Raw genomic sequence first — 17526 nt, 5'->3', positions numbered from 1 at the left:
AAACTGGCTTAAGCAAAAAGGAGAAATTTAGTAGTTAGGTAACTGAAAAGTCTAGGGGAAAGACTAGCTTCAGGCATAGTTTGATCCAGGTGCTCAGACAGTGTTGTCAGGATGCATTTCTTTTCTTTTCTTTTTAATTGAAGTATAATCCGTTTACAATATTGGGTCCATTTCTAGTGTACAGCATAATGTTTTCTTTTATTTCACCTCCTGGTCCTCTTTTCCTCTGTGATGGCTTTTTTTCTTTGAATCTCTCTGTGAGGAGGCAAAATGTTCTCCTCAGTGTCAGATCCCCACCCTCACATCTCACTAATGTTAGCAGAAAAAGAGCAGATGTCTCGCGTTTGTGTCTCTTTGGCCTAACTTGGGTCATGTGTCCAGCCTTGACTTGTCCCTGTGGCCAGGGATGTGCAGAGTTCTCAGTGGTCAGGCCTGGGACACATGTCCACTTTTGTGGTTGGGGGAGAAGTCAGCCCCGTCTACACCTCTTGGATGAAAGTGGTGAAGGGGTAGGGTTTCCAGATAAAATGTAGGATGGCCAGTTCAATTTGAGTTTCAGATAAATAACATAATTTTTTTAATATAAGTATATCCCAAATACTGCATGGCACAGACTTATCTTAAACAGTATTGAATCTGAGATTCAAATTTCACTGAATGTCCTGTGTATTTGTGGAATCTGGCAAGCCTATGGAGGGGTGGCTCTTCAGGTGTTGTCAGGAGAAGGAGGAGTGGGTACTGAGGGGAGGGGTGGAGGTTGTCCGAGTCACGGGTACCCCCTGCAGAAGCGAAAAAAGGAATGAAGAGCTTTCTTTCAGCCTTGGATTCCTCCTGAAGGTACAATCTGTGGATGTCAGTCAGCCCTGAGAGCTGTGGATGGTCAGTGGGAGAAGTCCTGGGGGATGAGGTGCCCAGAGAGGGCTTCCTTTACTTGAATTGGGCCTCAAAGAAGGCGAAGTATTCTTGTTGTGGGGGTGGAGTAGATGAGGGGAGAGAAAATGTCTGTCCCTGCCTGCCTGTCATTCAGGCCTGAGCCCTGGCATTGACCCCCTGGCCCCTCACCTCGCTGGCCAGTCCATGGGGTGATGGCTTTGTCTGACACTAACCAGCTTGCTGTCCATTGGCCTGTCTGCTCCCTGTGAATTCACCAATGTGTCATTCCAATTACCCGGGTAGTTCAGTGGGGAGATGACTTAAATCCACAGGAACCACAGAAGCAGAGCTGGAGACGAGGATCGTGTGCCAGTGGCTCATGGAGGACATCCTCCCAGGGCAGACTGGCATGGGTGGGCAGAGAAGTGGGAGAAGGCAAGCAAGGCGTGGTTTCAGGCAGAGTCTTGGCTTTAGCCTGACCCCATGGAGAGCTCTGGAGTATAAACTGTGGCTCAGAGTCGGTCCCCACGGGAGGCGAGGATGCTGGGCTTTCAATGTCCTGCTCCAGGCAGTCACTGATCCAGGGCGGCCTGGTGGAGGGTGGGGTGGGGGATGTACATTTCTCTGACCCTGCAGACAAAGCCAGAGGGCTGTCCTCTGAAGAAATCTCAGGTGTGGGCTGATGGTGGGGACCACACACTGAAGGTCGGGGCAGGAGGGATGCAGAAATGGTCAGAGACTTGGGGTGAGCCAGCAGCAAAGGGTCTAGAGAAGTCAGGGAAATCCCACATGCAGTGAGCACCTGGAGGGGGTTCCTAATGCAAATAGTCTGTAAAGGTTTGAGAAGTCCCTCAGCAGAACCAGGGATGTTTCCCAAACTACATGGACCACGGAACCCTGCTCGTGGAAACGCTTGTCAGAGTGCTCGCTCCCCGGCTTCCACTGGAGTTGAGGGGCTCTGGTCTTTATTTCTGGCCTCCGTGGGGGCTGATCTTTTGCTGCTCACTTTGGATGATCTGGATTCTGATCATGGCTCTGGCATCCTTTGGCTTTGTGGCTCTGAGCAAGGCTTGTCACTTTTTGTGGCCTCAGTTTCTCCATCTGTACTCAGAACCCTTAACCGAAAGTTTGCAAGAAGTTTCAATGCGCAGTTTTATCTGTGTGGCACTTTTCTAGGGGGACATTCTTAGAGGGGTTTAGACTTTTCTGAATGAGGGTTCCATTCTGGCCCCATTGCCTGTGGTCTGGGATGCTGTGTGTGTGTGTGTGTGTGTGTGTGTGTGTGTGTGTGTGTGTACCGGTGTGCTCACGCACTGCACACAGGCACATACCAGGTGTCATATCCCAGGACCCGGGCCTTCCACCCACGAGGCCTTTGTCCTTCCCAACCACGTTCTTGCCTTCGCTTTCAGAGTCTTAGTCTCCTCATCTGTAAAAAGGGTGATAGCTCCCTTGCTGATCTCCCAGGGTTGTTGTGTGGGTCAGATGCCCCAAGGATTGCAGTGGGCCAAGGGACAGGTGTGATGGATGGAGTCACTGCAGTGGGTGCCTTCTTGCCCCCAGGCCCAAGAACATCCTTAGACTTTAGATGCTGGCCACACAGCATCTCACAGACCTCCATGGACTTCCCAGAGGACCACTGTGTTGTAATAGGGGTCTCAGACTTGGGCTGCTGACCAGACAAGCAGGGGCAGGTAGCCTGATCCCCAAAACCTATTTCCTTCTTCCTTTCCTTTCCTTCCTTCCTTCTTTCCTTCCTTCCTTCCTTCCTTCCTCTTTTTCTCCCTTCCTTCTTTCCTTCCTTCTTTGCCTCAGAATGGAACTTGATGTGCAGCGGTTGGGAGGGAGGAGGGAGCTGCCTCCTTCCCCCACTTCCAGTGACAGCCCAGTTTGACATGCTCAGCTGGCCTCATGCCATTTGTGGAATCAAAGCCTTGTCTGCATTACATGACCACAAAAGGGGGGCTGGCAAGACCCCCGGGCTTCCTATGCATGCATAGCCAAATGCAGGGAGAAGTGGTGGGTTTCTGGCAGTGGCCTCTCTGCGGTCTGTGAGTGAGGCATGGCTGTGGGAAGGAGCGATGGGGCATAGGGTGCAGAGAAGCCCGGAGCCTCCACCTCCCCTCCCAGCTAGGATCAGAAAACCACCCACTTCACTGGAGAGCTGTGGGCCTCACCACCTGCTCGGGCCAGGACCCCGCTGGCGGACTTCCGTGTGTTGGGCCTTCTAGAACTAGCTCGGGTCCCCATCTTTGTTTGCTTTCCTGTGCCTTCTTCCAAATGCCTGACTGTTATTTCTGATTGTAGGGGTCCTCATGCGTGCTCATGACAGTTTGATGCCCTCCAGTCCGGCCCCCAGGCTCAAACCCCTGGGGCCACTCTGGTGCTGGTCTCACCAGATGGGCCTCTCTGACTACATCGCGTGGAGACACACGCAGATAATTTTAGCAGATGCAATCGGATTCCCTTTGCTCTTTGGCAACTGCTTTTCTCTTTCAAGAAAATGCGGGGAATGTTTTTCTGAGTCAGTAAATATAGAGCTGCATTTAGTTGTCAACACGTATTCGTGGCGTGTCTCCTCTGTCAGGCACCGATATATGTGTCAGATGGTGGGAAATGCCCCAGAGAAAACTGAGGCAGGGAAGAGGGTGAGGGAGTGGAGGAGGTGCTGCAGTTTTAAATAGGGGGCTTTCGAAGATCTCACCCAGGTGATGAGATCATGGTGACCAAAGCCTGAAAGAGGGGGAGGGGGAGGGGATACATGGAGAACGAATTCCAGGCAGAGGGAACAGCAAGTCCAAAGGCCTTGAGTTGGGACTGTGCCAAGCATGTTTGAAAAACAGCAAGGCTGCCAAGGTGGCTGGGGCAGGTTGACCGCACAAGTACCAGATGAGGGCAGGGAAGTGATGTAACAGATTGGGCGGGGCTTTGTGGGGCATTGGGAGGAGTTTGGAGAATCGGGTGGGAGGTGGGTGCAGGCCATCATCCTGGTGAGGGATGAAGGCCTCTCTTCATGGCCCGGAGCACGTGGTTGGCGTGGAGGAGGGAGGACTCGGTGTCAGGGTACCTTCTGGAGGCCGAGCCAACAGGATGTACTGCGGATTGAACAGAAGGGTTGAAAGAGACATGGCAGGATGACTCCCGGGTTTCTGGCCTGAGCAGCAGGAAGGAGGGAGCTGCCCCAGATGGACCCAGGGAGGAAATCGGTGGGGGGTGGGGGAAGGGGAGGTGGCAGAGCTGGGACACGTGGTGTTGGAGATGCCGGTCCAGCAGCTTGGTGGAGCCCTCGAGTAGGCGGGGGAGCCGCATCATTCTTTTCATGGAACAGCCACTTTCAAAAGTTTAATTTCTTTTTACTATAAAAGCATTGCATGTTCTTGGTTAAAAAAAAGAGAAAGAAAGGAGAGAGACAAGACAAAATTCAAACAATCCAGAAAGATGGACAGTTAGAGGGACCGCTCCCCAGCTTCCTGAGAGTAGCCACTACTATTGCATGTCGTTCCAGAAACATTCCGGAGAGTATGCCTCTTTTGTTTACAGACACAGCAGGGTCGGACTCTAAGCTCTTCCTCATCTGCTCTCCCACCCGACGGCGTGGACCCAGGGATCTCTCACTCCCAGACAATGTCTTTAACTCTTCTATTTTTTCACGGCCACCTCTTGTGTGACCCTCAGGGCACTCCTGTGTCACAGGCCCATTTTACAGATGTGGACACTGAGGCACAGATTGGGCAACACATAGTCAGCCAAGACCTGAATGATCTGAGTCCTCTGGGATCCCAGAGGTGCAACCCTTGATGCTGCCTCAGTTGGGTGGGGGGATGTTGCGAGTCTGCAGCCACCCCAGAGCAGGAGAGGGTAAGGCCTCACCCCACAGTCAAGGGCTCTCCTGGCAGAGGAAACAGCACAGGCAGGATTTGGAGGCCCCAAGGCGGGTGGTCCAGCCAGTGAGGGTGATGGTGAGAGGTCATCAAAGCTGGGTTATGGGGTGGGGAGGGGGCCCAGGAGAGAGGAAGGGAGGCCTGCTGTGGCTAGGATCAGGGGGGCAGGAAGATGACTCCTGCAACAGCTTCAAGGCCTGATGGGGTGGGCTGAGTGTGTGTGTGTGTGTGTGTTTGTGTGTGTGTGTGTGGCAGGAGGGTCCCAGAGTCCGGCCCAAACCATTGTTCTCTGGTTCTGTCCTGAAAGTGAGGACTTTTTGGACAGTTGAAACAAGAGCATCTTATTCCATCTACTTATTTACATTGGTGGAAGCAAGAAGCCCAAACCTCTCACTCCCCAGGCTGAGAGAAATACCGTGCTGCCCCGGGGCCCCTGGCTGCACAGGGTCCCTGACTGGGCTGGGCTCTGCACCGGGCAGGGGTGTACATCCTTTCCCCACAATGAAGCGGCCCGTGGTCTATGGGGGCACTGCTCTCTGGTCGACTGATGAAGTGCCGTCCGTCATAAGCAGCTTGGCTCTCGGCCACCCTGCTCAGCAGGGCACACGGGCTAGACCCTGGCAGCAGACCTGGGGCCTGTCCCCGGGCCAGGAGCTGCTGGCAGAGGCGGCCCAGCTGCTCGGTGATCAGTGCACACCCCAGCCCCTTTGGCCTCTCCTGTTATCAGCACTCGGCTGTGGGGTGTGGCAGGCCAGCGGGTGGTGGACCAGTGGCATGACAGGCCAGTCGTGTGGCAGGGGCAGCAGCCCGGCTGGCCAGTGGCCAGGCAGGAGCGCAGAGATCCTGAGAGGTGCTGAGTGCAGGCAGCCTGCCAGGGATGCCGCCTGAGGCCTCACGGGGTGGTTGAGGCTCTGCTGGATCCGGCTTTGATCAGCTGTACGGCATCCCAAAGACAGCGGGGGTGGAAGAGAGGACGGAACGGCCGGGAATGAAAGAGGGGGCCCCGAGAGAAGGAACAGCTGTGCTGATGACACGCGGACTGCCTGGCCGTGTGCTGCACGCGTCCGGACGCTGCTTTCCCGTGTCCCCGTGGCAGTCACCCCTCCAGTCGCAGGGCTGTCATTTCCATGTGCAGGTGAGGAGACTGAGGCACACACAGGTGAAGTCATTTGTACATGGTCACACAGAGGAGCCATGGTCAAAATCAGACCCTCAAATGAGTTACTAATCTCTCGAAGCCTCAGTTTTTGTGATTGGAGTCGGGTAACAACGGCACCCAGTTTGTAGGGCTGTTCTGAGCATTTAGCGGTGCATGTAATGGGCAGAACAGAGCGCTTGGCATCCGCTGGGCCCTTACCAGAGAAATGCTGGTTATTATTATCACTGAGTCCTTTATATTTGTGACCTCAGTTCCTCCCACACCCAGACAAGCCCATCCTCAGATCCTGGTTTCCACTGCAGAAACTCCTTTGAGCACTGACTCGTAGGAAAATCCCAGTCACGCCAGCAGCAAGCTCTTGAAGCCCCGTGCCCAGCCCAGCCCTGGACGATCTGCCTCGCGTGGGGACATCTCCTCCGCCGAGCTCCGAAATCCCAAAGGTTGGGGGTCAGGGCGGATTCTGGGTAATGCTGAACTTGGCCATTTTCTATTGGCATCAGCCATTTTCTCTGTGTCCAGAAATCACATTCCAAAAGCATGAGCCCTAGAGGAAAGGCCTGTGGTTGGGTGGGAGGGGCGTCCGTTGCGCCAGCAGAGCGTTCTTTCAACCGTCCTCACCAGGTGCTTGCCTTGCCTAGGGCCTCCCTCCTTCCTCCCCCAACTCTTCCCACCTGTTAGAAGCAGCCTGATTGCTTAGGGCTGAAAAAGGAGCAGAGACTTCAACTCTGGGCTCCTTAAACTTTGTCGTTCCCAGAGGACATCCCACATTCTACTGGGGGGATGGGACTTGAGGCCAGTGGTGGACGTCTTGTATTGTAATGGTTCTGTATTTGTTTCATGTGCATTACATTTTTTAAAACCCCATTCCTAACTAGGACATCACACCCATGATTGTATTGATCTTATGGCAAGACTAGGTTTTTTTAAAAAGAGAAGAGAGAGGGCTGATTTCAAGAAAAGTATTAAGTACTCATGGTAGCCCAGGTGGGACCCGGTTCTGGGAGAAGTTGGGACGATGGTTTGTGGGTGCTGACAGCTTGCTGGGGTGACAGCCCAGGAGGTGGACTTTGCTGGCTTATTGCTGCCTGTGGCCGGCTGTGTCTCCAGGATAGGACCAACCAATCTTTAGGGGTCATTTGTATCCTGTAGGGACTAGGGCCTGAGGCTCAGAGAAAGGGGACGCAGTGGTTTCAGAGCCAGGCTCCAAGGGTCTGAAGTCCTCCCTGCGAAGCCCTGCCTCCCACTCCCTGCCCACCGTCCACCTTCCTGAGAAGTCTAGGAAGCAAGCTCAGGCTGGAGCCCCTAGGATGTAGATTACATGCCCAGGGATTACATCTCGAGCAGATAAAAACAGTGAGGGAGAAATCTGAGGAATTTTAATTACCGCCACACATCCCTGGAGTCCTGAAGTCTTGGTCCTCGTAGGCCAAGCATGCAGGCCAGCTCTGCAGGCTGCAGCCCTGGGAGTCCGGCTTCCCGCCTCCACCCAGCTCACTGGGCTCTCACAGAGGAGCCAGGCTCGGGGACCCTCGTGGCGGTGCTGCAGCAAGGCCGGTGGTGGCAGCCTCCTCTGTCTGGCTTCCAACCTCATCCAGGCGTCTTGGGCTCGGGTTTTAGGAGCCTGTGGCTTGGTGCTGGGGGCTGTGGGCATCAGAGCTTTCAGTTGCGAGTAACGAGAGCCCACATGAACTGGTGTAAGCAAGACGGGTAATTTCATGGCTTCTGTACCTGTCCCATCCCCAGGAAAGGCAGGTGAGGGTGGCCCTGGCCCAGGATTCACCCAGCAGGTATCTACTACGTGCACCCTATGCCTCAGGCACTGTTCTAGAGCTAAAGAGATCCAGACCCCAGCCCTGGGAGGGCCTGCGTGTTAGGGAAGGCTGGCCTTGAGGCCGTGAACGAGCGCCCTCTCCCGGCACTGGCCTCTCTCTGCCCCCGTGGGAGCTCTTTCCTGGGGAGGACCTTCTCTAGCAGCTGCAGAGGAGATTAGACGCGCAGCCTTGGCACCAGAGAAGTCTTTCCTGCCAGCTCTCATGAGAAGGATCCCGGGGGATGACTCCACGTGGCTGAGCCGTGGCTAGGGGACAGGTGCTATGCGGGTGGAAATCTGCAGCCCCCACTGGTGACCTGTGGCTGTGGGCGGCTGCAGTGTCTTCTGGGGAGTGGCTGAAGGCTCTGCCCCACTTCGCTCATTTGAGAGGAAGGGCCATTTCTCTCTGGAAGCCGCCCCTTGAGATCTGGATTCTGCTGACATCTGGTCCGGGAAGCGTGAGTCTGCTTCCCACCCATCCCCAGGGAGGGGGGAGTCTCTTGGAGCCTGGGCCCCCAGGAGCCCTCCCTAACACCGCCGCCAGTGCCATCTCCCTCCCCGCCACCCCGCCACCCCACCCCTGTGGGCAGAGCAGACTTTGGAGGCCAGAGAAAGCTCCCAGGGGCAGAAGTAATAAAGGTCTCCAGGTTAGAGTCGCATGTTGGAGTCGGGGACATTGAGGCCCAGAAAGTGGATGGCCCTGGTTTCCCACCCACTCTTGATTCCAGGGTCTGGCCCAAAATAAGGGGTCTGCCCCACTGCTGGGTGGGGGGCCAGAGCCCCAGAAGGTCTGTGCTCCAGGAGACCACGAGCATCATCCTGGCCTGCTGCCCTCTTCTCGAGGTGAGGACCCCAGGGCCTGGGGCCTCTAACCCACTTTCTGTCCTTATGTGACCTTGGACCAGCCACTTCATCTCCTGGCTGAGCCTCAAGTCCCTCTTCTGTCAAGTGGGTTATTGTGGGGGGTTTTGTTAAAGTAGGTTTTAATGACCCAAGTGACACATGGATGTACTTATCTTAAACATTGGAACAGTTCTGATACACCTGAAGTTTCTGACTCCCACCCGCTTCCATCTCGTCTCCCTCCCCTCCTTGGGTTTAACCATGGACATCGTGCACATGGGGGTGATCTCATGGTACATGTGTGTGTTTGGCGTTTTCTTGGATGTATAAGGAACTTCACACGCTGTGTGTCTTTCATGTGGTGTGGGCTCTGCGTGTCAGTGTGTACAGAGCTGCCTAGCTCCTTTGAACTGCCACTAGCACACTTTCTTTTGATGGGTGTTCAGTGTGTTTCTGACGGTAGGTTAATAGGAACAATGTTACCATCAACATCACTGAACTTGAACGTGCCTTCCCAGGACACATGTGGGAGTGTTGTCCCAGGGTGGAGCCTGAGGCATCAAATCTTTGGGTGTTAGGGTTTTGCAAGGATAAAATGTGAGAATGTTCCGAACACGTAGCAGGAGGAGGGCACTATGGAGGAGCGAAGTTGGTGCCTTTGCATCAGATGCCATGCTACGTATTTTGTCTACATTTTCTTACTGACTCCTCTGACCTCGAAATCATCATTTTACAGATGAGCTAAAGGGGGCCCAGAGGGGTTAAGGAAGGCATCTGCTGTCACTCTGCTATCGAAGATGGGCAGGCAGGCACCCTGGCTCCCAGGTGCAGCTGGGTTCCGGGAATGGAGCATCCCTGCCCTCCACAGCCAGAGCATGCTCTTTGAGGGGCCTGCCCACTGCGGCGCTGGTTCCCCAGGAATGTCCTGTGTGCGGGAACGCTGCCTTTATGCAGTGTGCTGAGAAGAGAGAGCCAGGAATTTCTTGGAGCAGCTTCCAGGGCAGACCGCTTGGATCTAAGGGATCCAGGGTGGCTGGGTCCTGCCTCCCACCTTTCTCTTCGCCCCGCATGTCGCAGCCCTGTGCATTCTTGGAATCTGTAAGTTGTGCCGTGTTCTGTGGGCACCAGGAGTTTCCTTTGAAACCCCGTGGCACCAACATCTGTTAGCTCTTAGAGAACAGAAAGATTGACAAAGAACTGTTGGGGCCAGCGGTGGGGGAAGATATTAAGCTCAGGAGTATGAAGTCTCAAAGACAAAGAGGAAAAACCCCAACCGAACTCCAGCCGCTCCCCAAGGCCCTACTTTGATGTGGGTTCCCTTCCCTGGAGGCCTTATAAGGCCTTGTGCCTGCAGTCCTGGGCTCTGGGCTGGTGCTGGCTGCACACTCAGCACCCGGAGGAGCTGGCCTCTCTTCCTGGGGCCCAGTGTGGGGCAGAGGAGGGGGCAGTGCTGGGACTCAGGAAGGAGGCAGGCTCTGGGCCCTGTGGCCTGAGAAGCCACCAAACCTGGCCACTGGGCAGAGGGTAGCCTGACACCAAGCTTGCCGGGGCAGGACGTCTGGGTATCCAGGAAGGTCTTTGATCAGAATTTGGAGCAGAGGCTGAGGCTGACTGTCCTAGAGGCCAGAGGAGCGGGGGCTGGGACCAGGGGCCAGAGTGACGGCTGAGTGGACAAAGGAAGCAGTGAAGGGCAGTCACTGCATACCAAGCCCCATACTCAGCTTCTTCTAGGGCAGTGGTGAAGAGTAAGAACCCTGGAACCAGGCAGCCTGCTTTCAGTCCTGGCTCTGATATTTACTAGCTGTGTGACCTTGGGCAAGTCACTTAACCTCTCTGTGCCTCAGTTTTCTCACCTGTAGAGTGGGGATAATAATGGTGCCACCTCAAAGGACTGCCATGGGGATTAAACGCAAAGCACTAAAAATATGCACCAGGCAGGACAAGAACATGTTTCTCCGTGTATGCGAGGGCACCTTGGGCCTTTCAGCTTCTCCCAGCAATGTTCCGGTGGCCTTTTGACAATAAGAGTAGAAGCAATAAGCAGTAACCACTGTCTGCCGAGCCCCAGTCGTGGTATCAGGTATAACGCTCAGTACTTGATGTGCAATGACTTAGTTAGTCCTCACACCCGCCCTGAGACTGGGTGAGTGCCGTCCTCCCTGTGTACCGATGGGGAGACTGAGGCACACTGGGGGATAAAGCTCCTTCATCCAGATGGCCAGCTGATGTGAGGCAGAGCTGGGCTTTGAACCAAGGTCTGAATAATGCCAGTTCCATTCCCCATACCCTCTGTGCTGGGGCTCCCACTGGGGCTCGTGGCTGTTGAGGGGGTCTGAGTGCCTTCCTGCAGGATGGTCCTGAGGGCCTGGCCCCAAACCTTGCATGCAGAGGCTCCCAGCCATAGCCTGGTCCAGTCTTAAACCTAGTGGGGAGGAGCCGTGGGGCCTTTGAGTCCTGCAGGGCAGCTGGGAGTACTTGGCCCCTGACCCACTGGAGCTGCTGGCTGGGCTGTTTTCTTGCACTTCCATAAGCATGACTCTTGGTCCCTGACAAGTGCCGGGACTCTGGGCCACCTCTGTCCCCATGCCCATGGGAGCCCTGATTCCACTGTCCGGGCTCAGGCCAGGCACCACTAGGAGCTGGCTCAAGTCTTGGCTCTGCTGATGATCCAGAGACAGTTGCTTGGCCTCTTGGAGCCTCCTCCTCATTTAAACCCAGGGCTGCTGGGAACCCCGTTCTCTGGAGGTTCTGGTGAATATTCTGTCAGTCGGTGCCTCATGCACCGTGAGTACTTGGTGATGTAAGTGACCGTCGTTAGCATTATTGTCCTGTCTCGTTCCTTGAGGGATGGGGCACTTTGTCAAAGAAAACAATAACAGTTACACCTCTCACTTTACAATTTGCAAATCAGTTTTATGAGCATGTGCTCCTTGAGAGATAGAAAGAGCAGGGCTGTTGTTATGATGGAGGGAGATAATACATGTATAAAGTGCTTGGCATGGTGCCCGGCACGTAGGAAATGCATAATAAGCGTCAGCTGTTTTGTTATTGTTATAGTTTATCCATGTGCCCACTTATAGGTAAGTAGACTGAGGTTCCCAGAAGGCAGTGGCTGGCCGCACATCCAAGGGCGTGGGAGGCGGTGGAACCAGGATGTGATCCTATGTCTGGCTTAGCATTCTGTGTTGCCTCTGGCCCAGTGATTCAAAGCTTGAGGGCCACAGACACTGCACTTCTCAGGTCCCAGGCTGTCTGGGTCAGTGGAAGAAATGAATTTTTGCCACAGTTGAGCACCTGCTCTGCACTGTGTGTCAGCAGACTGTAGAGCTGAGGAGATTTCGCTGTGTTGTACAGAGCAGGGTAAGATTTAGCAGGAAGAAGGCGACCCCAGAACTTGCCAGAACTCTGCTTTAATGTGCAGAGACATATCTTTAATATGTCAGAGAGCTAGGTCCCCCCAGCAGACAGTTCTTCTCTGAGAGCATTGAAGCCGCCATCAGAGTGATGACTGTGGGTGCATTAGACACACCGAGAGGCATCGTTATGGGACTTCCAGACGGCTGCTTTGTTGGTGGTGACATTTGGAGCCTTTAAACTTCTCTGAGTATACCAGTAAAAAGATGCAAGTTCCCAAAAGTATCCATCTCACGGGTCCTGTCAGCCTTGCCAGGAGCGGTCAAGGTGACGGCCGAGGTCACCGCCAGATCCCGCCCTCCTCAAGGCACCAGCGTGAACAGGTCTCTTGCTTCCCTTGAAGATGGTCGCCTGCTCCTGTGAGGAAGTGCTGCCTGCCAGCCTTTCTGGGAAGCGGCATCCGTCTTCCTCCGGCATGAAAGATGGGCTTTAATTGGCTGCCGGGGCGTCCCAGCCATCTAATGATGCCAGCCGAGTGCCGCCCTTTCCTGTCACCGTCTCCCAGTCCCCCTGTCAACTCCAGCCCTGTTAACACAAACAGCCAGTTTACAAGCCCAGGAAGTGTTCGGTGATTATAATTGGTAGAGGAGGAGAGAGAAGCCATCCTGACTCGAGGAATAAAGCAGCCTGGTTTTGAAGTCCATGGGACACCAAGAGTCTGAATGACCACATTTTAACAACCTCCGAGAGAGTGTGTAATGCCCCAGAACAATTTGAAAGAAGAATGAGAACAGAGAAGACCAGCCCTAATCCATAAATTGTTAGCTGTTCATCTTTAAAAACACACACGAGACTTCTCTCCAGCTGTGTCCAATTGATAAGATCAACTAGAGAAAGCATTGTTTTTCTTTTGTTAATCAAGGCGAGCACTGGTTTTTCTTTTAAAGCATCTCCAGTGCAGGATTTTTTTTCTTTTAATTTTTCAAGAAGAGGGTGTTTTTTTCTTTTTCTTTATACTTTTTTTTTTCCCCCAAAAAGAGAACTTGGTGACAGCTGCTGAGTTTGGGCTTTTTTTTTTAATCGCTTGTCACTTTGTGGTTGGAGAAGCACTGCCTGGCATCACTGTGGATATCAAGAGAGAAGCATTGTGGACCCCGCCCCCAACCAAACCTCATTTCTCCCCCAAAAGGGGAACATTTTCCACCGTGGGTTCCTCAGAACACTAATCCCATGTAATGCTTTTGAAAAACAAAACTTTGTGGTCTGAGTAGGTTTGGGGTATGCAACATAGAGTGCTACTTTGAGATCCTCAGTGTCCTTTAGCGTAGTAAGTCCTGCAGTAAGGGATCTTGTTTAACTTTGTTTCAAACAATCTCTTTTGATCATGGAATTCCTCTTGGCAGAATACCCATAAATACGGAAGACAGCTTGACGAGTGGCTCTCCTCCCTGTCTAGGTGGTCCTGCTGGGGTGGGGTCAGCTAGATCGGACCTTTATTGACATCCCGAAAATTTCCCAGCCCGTGGACTGAGCAAACTCCCCTTGCCAACCTGACAACACCTGGGTGGTAGCCTGACCAGGCTGATTGGGAGCAGCTCTGCCATGTGGGATGAGATACCAGACATTTTAAACTCACACGTGGGAACCAAGGCAAGGCGTGTGCAAGGGTCAGGCTAGTTGCTGGAAGGTGTGTGTGTCGGGGAGATGCGGGAGGTGTGATTGAAGTCAGCTGGTGCCAAAGCCTGTAGGTTCCTAGATGTTGTGCTAAAGAGTTGGAGTTTATGTTAAGGGTAGTCGGCACCTGCCCTACCAGCACACCATGCCCTCTTGATAAATCCACCAAGACGCACCACCTGGGCCCCTCTGGTACGGGAAGGGTCCAAATTGGGATCTCTTCTTGGAACTCAGAGGGGAAGCTGTGGTCCTGATCCATAAAGTGCCTCAGAGGGATAGAGGAGGGACATTTTCTCATCTTGTCTTTGTCTTTTTCCAGGGTAGGGGGTCGAACTCCCTTTCTGAGAGAGAAGTGTGGTCCGGTGTAGTGCTCCATAGCGGGCTGTAGACTGAGGAAAAACTTACTTCCTAAAAAGCAGTGCAATAATTAACTGTTCATGTGTGATAGAATCTACCTAGTTGACCTAAGTTCCCATCAGAAGAATCAGAACGGGGTCCCTGCTTCTTTGCATCCAGCCGCTCACACATTCATGATACCACCTTGATGGTGACAATGCTAGGTTCCTATCTGACCCCGATACTTCCTTAATATCCCTGCTTTGTCTTTCTCTAGGAGCTTGTGGGCGAAGTTTTCAGAGAAACGCTCAGCGAGGAAGAAGAGGAAGACTTTCGGCTAGAAGGTACTAGAGTCCATCACTCCCTTCCTAAGGGCAGTGAAGTGGAAAAGGGCCATCTGGTCCACCTCATGCCCCACGTCTCCTCCAGAAAATTTGCAAACCAGGTGGAGGACAGGACTCTGACTCTTGATAGGGGTGGTCTAGGGGTAGGTGGAGTGAGGAGCAAAGGGGAAGTAAAGCACCTCTTAGGGACATGCCTGGGGTGGAGCCCGACCACACAAGTTCTCATACTGGCTCTGCCCTGTATCAGCTGTGGGGTCCTGGACAGGCTGTTTGACTGCAGATTCCCCACTGAGGGTGATCACAGTAACCACTCATAGGACCCTCAAGCAGGCTGGGCATGTAGCAAGCACTGCACGAAGTAGTCCTTGTATTTCCCCCTTTTTCCACTCACGTCACCCACCTGGATGGAGCACAGGCGTGCACACACACACAAACGCACCCCAGCCCCTCACTGCTCTCCTCTGTTGCTCTCACTCCATTCTTTCTTCAAGGGGAAGCAGCACAGTGCAGACAGAATTAGGACCCTTCAGTAGAGGGCCGGCTGGCCTCTGGTGTGCTGATTTGGCTTTGGGGAGCCACATCCCCTTTCTAAGCCTGAGTTTCCACGTTTGTAGAATAAGAATGAGGGCCTTTTCCTGCTTGAGTCCCTGCGTTGGTGCAAGGACTGGCTGGCATTAGAAAACACTTAATAGATGAGATAGCATTTCCCTTTTTTACTGAGAAACAGAGGAGAGAATTGCCAAACTGGGGCACCTGTAGGACAGTAAAGTCCTCTCTACCGGGACCAGGACAGGTAGCTGGCAGGAAAGCTGGGCACCCAGGGGTCTCTGGGGGGAATCCGGGCCTTGAGGGTCCTGTAGGGCCTTGAGAGGAGAGTAGTCTGTGCCAGGAGGTTCTGGAGGGGAGCCTGGGCCAGACCCGAGGACTGTGGCCACGTTGGGCCTGAGAGCTGTGTTGAGTGTAGAATCCCTGGCCCCTATCCTGTTCTGTAACAGGCTCCCCAGGTGACTTGTATGCACATTGCACTTTGACAAGCACTGTTTTAAGAGACTCACGCAGTGGCCCAGGAGTTGGAAGCTGGTTGGGGACCCAGATATCTGTCAGACTTTGCTCAGATACAAGTAGATCCCGCACAGAGGCGGGAGGAGTCACGTGGACATGACTCTGCCCAGGCTCTGGGGTGTTTGCCTTGAGCGTGTTTGCCTGTGGATCTGGTAGCTACACTCAGGGGCTCAGGGGCTTTGATTCTCATTGTTCCCTGGGCTCTCCCAACCCTCAGTTGTCATCCTTGGCTCTGTGGAGAGATGCCAGGACTTGGGGCCTAGAGAAGATCTGGGGAGTCAGGTGAAGGTCTGCAGGATGTCCCTGGGGACTGAGGTGACCCCCCCCCCCCACCCCCACCCCATGTGGATTACATGGGCTTCAGTATTCATTCCACTTACTTATTCATTTGCTCACTCACTGGGGAACTTAGCAACTTTATTCTCTTGTTCAATTATGCCTCCCCATCTATTCCATCCACCAGCCATTCACTATCCATCCAATCATCCATCTGTCCATTTATCTATCTGTTCATTCATCCACCCATTACTCACTCATCACCCACCCAATAATCCATGACCCACTTATCCAACACTTATCCATCCATCTGTTGCTCCCCCTATCACCCACCTATCCTTCCATCACTGCCTGTTCATTCATCTGCCTCCTCTTTTGTCACTCACCCATCAGCTGGCCAGCCCTTAGCTATTCCTCAGCCACCCATAATCCATCCTCTGCCCAACTATTCATCATCCATCACTCATTCCTTAATCCATTTAACCATCCTCCAATTATCATCCACCTATCTATCTATTCATCATTTATTGAGTCCCTGGTTCCTGCAAAACACGAGTCACTTCTGTCCATTGAGGCTCAGTCTGAAATCATGTAATTGATTTCAAATGAGGCATCTTTCCCTGTAGACATGAAATGGCCTGCCTATGGCATCAACCTCTCTTTCTGAAAGGTAGAGTACTTTGTTCAGTCACTGCATTCAGAGCATGAGTCCTGTTGTAATGAAGTAGAAAGAACACTTGGCCTAGGAACCCGTGGACCTGGCTTCCTCCCAGCTCCCGCAGTGACTTGCCGTGAACCTTGGCCAAGTTCCTCCCTCTCTGGGTCCCCTGCCTTTGGTAACATGATGCTTGGGGACATGGAGCTGGATTTGGTGGATGCTCAGAGGATATGGGCACCTTACAGGGAGGATGAACTGCTGTGGGGGGCGGGGGTGGCACTGACAAACACTGGCTGACAGATGGGGAATAAATATGAGGTGCCCAAGCTTCCCAGCTCCTGTCGGGAAAAGGGCTTGAGGTTGGTGGCACGTGATCTGTCCCCATGGTTGACAGCTACAGGTCGAGCTTTGAGGGCAGCCAGGGTGCCTTGCCTGGATGGTGTCTGGGCACATTGATGCCACCACTGACAAGGGAAGGGGAGCCACTAGTCCGACTCAGTTTCCCAACTAGGGGTTAGACTAGGTTTTCAAGTTTCCAGCCCCTTTCTTCAAACAAAAGCTCACACAGAAGCACAAAGTGTAAAACAGACTAGGTTGCAGAAAGACGCAGTTAGATATATGCATAGACAAAAATGTCTGTTATAAACAGTATGTTATCTTTTACGTAAAAAAGGGCGTGGGCAGTACTCTGTATTTCCTTGTATACATGAGTGAATAGCACATACATCTATATATTATCGTGTAGCTGGAGGTCTAGACAGACAAAAACAGTGGCTCCTTCTGGGCAGGGGAGGAGGAGACTAAAACTGGAAAGCGTGGTCAAAGAGGTTTGTAGCATTAACTGTAATTAATCTTTTAACTTTTACAAGAAGAATGTAATCATATATTCCTTTGAAATGGGAGACTCACAACAGAGTTAAAAAGCGAGAAGAATAAGTAAATAAAGCAGTGGCGTGGGGCTGCCTGTGTCGCTCCTGAGACTCCTTGGAAGGGATGCTGGCCCCAGTGACTGTCTGTGGTCCTCCGGCCACCCTTGGCTCTGGGTCCAAGGCCACCCCCTACCCCCCAGTATGGAGGACATGGCTGTGGACGGCAGGCCACCCCATGGCCAGGCCTGGTGAGAATGGGTGCTGCCAAGTCCTGGCCACAGAGAAGCATCCACCTGGCCCCAGAATTGGGGCTGCGGGCATCCCTCTGTGCTCCGGGCCAAGGGAGAGCAAGCTGAAGCCTGAATCTCTTCTTTGTCTTCCTGTTGG

General features: G+C 53.3%; 1 protein-coding gene across 2 annotated transcripts in view; it reads left to right on the top strand.

Annotated features, from left to right (window-relative positions):
- Nucleotides 1–17526, top strand: part of NKD1 (NKD inhibitor of WNT signaling pathway 1) — an 84925-nt gene that overhangs the window by 42139 nt on the left and 25260 nt on the right. For both annotated transcript variants that reach the window (XM_031458477.2, XM_064489172.1), the window contains exon 4: nt 14208–14274. In XM_031458477.2, coding sequence (XP_031314337.2) covers nt 14208–14274 — 67 coding nt within the window. The remainder of the gene's footprint in view (nt 1–14207; nt 14275–17526) is intronic.

Source organism: Camelus dromedarius, chromosome 9 (assembly GCF_036321535.1).
Source record: "Camelus dromedarius isolate mCamDro1 chromosome 9, mCamDro1.pat, whole genome shotgun sequence".
In the NCBI taxonomy this organism is placed as follows: domain Eukaryota; kingdom Metazoa; phylum Chordata; class Mammalia; order Artiodactyla; family Camelidae; genus Camelus; species Camelus dromedarius.
This window is presented reverse-complemented; position numbering and strand designations above follow the sequence as displayed.